The 5,000-nt window shown below is 40.3% G+C and overlaps 1 protein-coding gene across 1 annotated transcript in view; it reads right to left on the bottom strand.

Annotated features, from left to right (window-relative positions):
• Nucleotides 1-3,775, bottom strand: part of LOC133977241 (GRIP1-associated protein 1-like) — an 8,872-nt gene extending 5,097 nt beyond the window's left edge. Inside the window, exon 1 of the mRNA XM_062415332.1 lies at nt 3,728-3,775. Within this exon, the coding sequence (XP_062271316.1) occupies nt 3,728-3,775 (48 nt within the window). The remainder of the gene's footprint in view (nt 1-3,727) is intronic.
• Nucleotides 3,776-5,000: the final 1,225 nt, after the last annotated feature.

Below are 5,000 nucleotides of genomic sequence, written 5' to 3'. Positions count from 1 at the left end.
AGCGCAGCTCAATTTAAAAGGCGGATTGTGTTGTGCTGCTACTACAGTAATTACGGTAGCCTGAAGGCGCTCATTCAGCTGTCATCAGGCTACCGTAATTACTATAGTAGCCGTGCAGCTATATTTAAAAGGCGGCTTGTGTTGTGCTGCTACTACAGTAATTACGGTAGCCTGAAGGCACTCATTCTGCTGTCATCAGGCTACTGTAATTATTTTAGTAGCCGTGCAACTCAATTTAAAAGGCGTGTTGTGTTGTGCTGCTACTACAGTAATTACGGTAGCCTGAAGGCACTCATTCTGCTGTCATCATGCTACTGTAATTACTGTAGTAGCAGTGCAACTCAATTTAAAAGGCGTGTTGTGTTGTGCTGCTACTACAGTAATTACGGTAGCCTGAAGACGCTCATTCTGCTGCCACCAGGTTACCGTAATTACTATAGTAGCCGTATACCTCAATTTAAAAGGCATATTGTGTTGTGTTGCTACTACAGTAATTATGGTAGCCTGAAGGCACTCATTCTGCTGTGATCGCGCTACCGTGATTACTATTATAGCAGTGCAGTTCAATTTAAAAGACAGATTGTGTTGTGATGCTACTACAGTAATTACGGTAGCCTGAAGGCGCTCATTCTGCTGTGATCAGGCTACCGTGATTACTATAGTAGCCGTGCAGCTTAATTGAAAAGGCGTATTGTGTTGTGTTATACTGAGAAGTTCCTCTAATAAGATGTTAAACTCATTTATATCTGAGATAAGACTGAATATCTAAAACACCTGCAGCCTCCAAACTAGTCATAAAGGTTAAACACACCTGACAACAAGATACTGAACGTTTATGGAGGCAGAATTTATTACAGAGTTACAGCTGCTCTGTGTTTACCTCATAAACCTGCTGAATATAAACACTATCTGCTGTTATAATGCTGACAGCTGACAGTCTGTTATCAGAAGTACTCTGATCCTTTACTGCAGTAAAAGTACCAATACAGTCATATAATAATACAGCATGAAATATCCTACTGCAGTATTATGAGCGATGTAGTATGCAGTATTACAGTAAAAGTACTGCAGTATTATGAGTGATGTAGTATGCAGTATTACAGTAAAAGTACTGCAGTATTATAGTGATGTAGTATGCAGTATTACAGTAAAAGTACTGCAGTATTATGAGCGATGTAGTATGCAGTATTACAGTAAAAGTACTGCAGTATTATGAGTGATGTAGTATGCAGTATTACAGTAAAAGTACTGCAGTATTATAGTGATGTAGTATGCAGTATTACAGTAAAAGTACTGCAGTATTATGAGCGATGTAGTATGCAGTATTACAGTAAAAGTACTGCAGTATTATGAGTGATGTAGTATGCAGTATTACAGTAAAAGTACTGCAGTATTATGAGCGATGTAGTATGCAGTATTACAGTAAAAGTACTGCAGTATTATGAGTGATGTAGTATGCAGTATTACAGTAAAAGTACTGCAGTATTATAGTGATGTAGTATGCAGTATTACAGTAAAAGTACTGCAGTATTATGAGCGATGTAGTATGCAGTATTACAGTAAAAGTACTGCAGTATTATGAGTGATGTAGTATGCAGTATTACAGTAAAAGTACTGCAGTATTATAGTGATGTAGTATGCAGTATTACAGTAAAAGTACTGCAGTATTATGAGCGATGTAGTATGCAGTATTACAGTAAAAGTACTGCAGTATTATGAGTGATGTAGTATGCAGTATTACAGTAAAAGTACTGCAGTATTATAGTGATGTAGTATGCAGTATTACAGTAAAAGTACTGCAGTATTATAGTGATGTAGTATGCAGTATTACAGTAAAAGTACTGCAGTATTATAGTGATGTAGTATGCAGTATTACAGTAAAAGTACTGCAGTATTATAGTGATGTAGTATGCAGTATTACAGTAACAGTACTGCAGTATTATAGTGATGTAGTATGCAGTATTACAGTAAACGTACTGCAGTATTATAGTGATGTAGTATGCAGTATTACAGTAAACGTACTGCAGTATTATAGTGATGTAGTATGCAGTATTACAGTAAAGTAGTGGTTTGGTCCTCTGACTGATATATTATTATTATGACATCATTAGATTATTAATAGTGAAGCATCAGTGTTAGAGCAGCATGTTACTGTTGTAGCTGCTGGAGGTGGAGCTAGTTTACACTACTTTATATACAGTTAGCTAGTTTAGTCCAGTGGTTCCCAACCTAGGGGTGGGGCCCCTCCAAAGGGTCAGCAGATAAATGTGAGGGGTGGTGAGATGATTAATGGGAGAGGAAAGAAGAAAAAACTACACTGTACTACAGTAAAGTACAAGTACCTTTAACTGTACTACAGTAAAGTACAAGTACTTCAAACTGTACTGCAGTAAAGTACAAGTACCTCAAACTGTACTGCAGTAAAGTACAAGTACCTTTAACTGTACTACAGTAAAGTACAAGTACTTCAAACTGTACTGCAGTAAAGAACAAGTACCTCAAACTGTACTGCAGTAAAGTACAAGTACCTCAAACTGTACTACAGTAAAGTACAAGTACTTCAAACTGCACTGCAGTAAAGTACAAGTACCTTTAACTGTACTACAGTAAAGTACAAGTACTTCAAACTGTACTGCAGTAAAGAACAAGTACCTCAAACTGTACTGCAGTAAAGTACAAGTACCTCAAACTGTACTACAGTAAAGTACAAGTACTTCAAACTGCACTGCAGTAAAGTACAAGTACCTTTAACTGTACTACAGTAAAGTACAAGTACTTCAAACTGTACTGCAGTAAAGTACAAGTACCTCAAACTGTACTACAGTAAAGTACAAGTACTTCAAACTGTACTGCAGTAAAGTACAAGTACCTTCAACTGTACTACAGTAAAGTACAAGTACCTCAAACTGTACTGCAGTAAAGTACAAGTACCTTTAACTGTACTACAGTAAAGTACAAGTACTTCAAACTGTACTGCAGTAAAGAACAAGTACCTCAAACTGTACTGCAGTAAAGTACAAGTACCTCAAACTGTACTACAGTAAAGTACAAGTACTTCAAACTGCACTGCAGTAAAGTACAAGTACCTTTAACTGTACTACAGTAAAGTACAAGTACTTCAAACTGTACTGCAGTAAAGAACAAGTACCTCAAACTGTACTGCAGTAAAGTACAAGTACCTCAAACTGTACTACAGTAAAGTACAAGTACTTCAAACTGCACTGCAGTAAAGTACAAGTACCTTTAACTGTACTACAGTAAAGTACAAGTACTTCAAACTGTACTGCAGTAAAGTACAAGTACCTCAAACTGTACTACAGTAAAGTACAAGTACTTCAAACTGTACTGCAGTAAAGTACAAGTACCTTCAACTGTACTGCAGTAAAGGGTTATATTTATATTATATTTTTATTATTATATTTATATATTTATATATTTAAGGAGCTAACAGAGAGGCTGATTCAGTTACAGACTCGTGACTCTCAGCAGTGAGTCCTGAGGATACTAACATGATATCCAACCAGCAGATAAATAAACATAATAACCAGATTAACAATAACAGTAACACTGAGCTTCCTGTCTGATGTTATTACATTAAACTAAGCTAGCAGAGCTAACAGTTAGCATCAGGGCGCTAACGTCACATGACAGCTGTTATTAACGCGGCTGACAGCTACCTGCTCCTCATCACACCGACGTTAAATAACAACCGATGTGTTTATCTCACCTGCATCCGATGAAACTCCTCCTCTGACAGAGCCTGCGACATGGCCATGGTTCACCTGGGCAGCCGGAGCTAGCAGGCTAGCAGGCTAACAGGCTATAAACGGCTAGCGGAGGAGATGAGGAGGAGAGCAGCTCAGAGGCGGACACGAGCGGGGAGGTCTCACTCTGACCGTGTTTCAGAGGACCGGAAGGCTCACTCTGACTGTGTTTCAGAGGACCGGAGGGCTCACTCTGACTGTGTTTCAGAGGACGGAGGACTGACTCTGACCGTGTTTCAGAGGACCGGAGGGCTCACTCTGACTGTGTTTCAGAGGACCGGAGGGCTCACTCTGACTATGTTTCAGAGGACGGAGGGCTCACTCTGACTGTGTTTCAGAGGACGGAGGGCTCACTCTGACCGTGTTTCAGAGGACCGGAGGGCTCACTCTGACTGTGTTTCAGAGGACCGGAGGGCTCACTCTGACTGTGTTTCAGAGGACCGGAGGGCTCACTCTGACTGTGTTTCAGAGGACCGGAGGGCTCATTCTGACTGTGTTTCAGAGGACCGGAGGGCTCACTCTGACTGTGTTTCAGAGGACGGAGGGCTCACTCTGACTGTGTTTCAGAGGACCAGAGGGCTCACTCTGACTGTGTTTCAGAGGACGGATGGCTCACCCTGACTGTGTTTCAGAGGACCGGAGGGCTCACCCTGACTGTGTTTCAGAGGACCGGAGGGTTCACTCTGACTGTGTTTCAGAGGACCGGAGGGCTCACTCTGACTGTGTTTCAGAGGACAGAGTACTCACTCTGACTGTGTTTCAGAGGACCAGAGGGCTCACTCTGACTGTGTTTCAGAGGACGGAGGGCTCACTCTGACTGCGTTTCAGAGTGACACAAAATGGGACAGTTGGTCCAAATCACACGCAGTTTGTAGGAAGTTGTAGTAACTGTTGGCTCTTGCAATATTCTGGTGATTTTCTTGAATTATTGCAACCACAACATCGCAATTTCCTGCAGGGACTGAAATATATCACGTTTACACAATCCATGCCTGCAACAGTTCAGCTTAACACACTCTAGTCTTTATATTCTCTATTGTCGTATATGTGTATATGTATCCAAATAAGTCAAATGTTCATCTTCTATATTTCAACGTTACAGTGTTTTTAGTACCAGTCTTTTTGTTACCATACTTCCACCACAGCTCAACAGGGAAACACTAAGAGGGAATTTACTGCTGAAAAGACTGATACTACAAAAAGTACTACTACTACTACTACTACTACTACTACTAC

This window comes from Scomber scombrus, unplaced genomic scaffold (genome assembly GCF_963691925.1).
Source record: "Scomber scombrus unplaced genomic scaffold, fScoSco1.1 SCAFFOLD_114, whole genome shotgun sequence".
Lineage (NCBI taxonomy): Eukaryota > Metazoa > Chordata > Actinopteri > Scombriformes > Scombridae > Scomber > Scomber scombrus.
The sequence above is the reverse complement of the archived record's forward strand: the minus strand, read 5'-3'. Positions and strand labels throughout refer to the sequence as shown.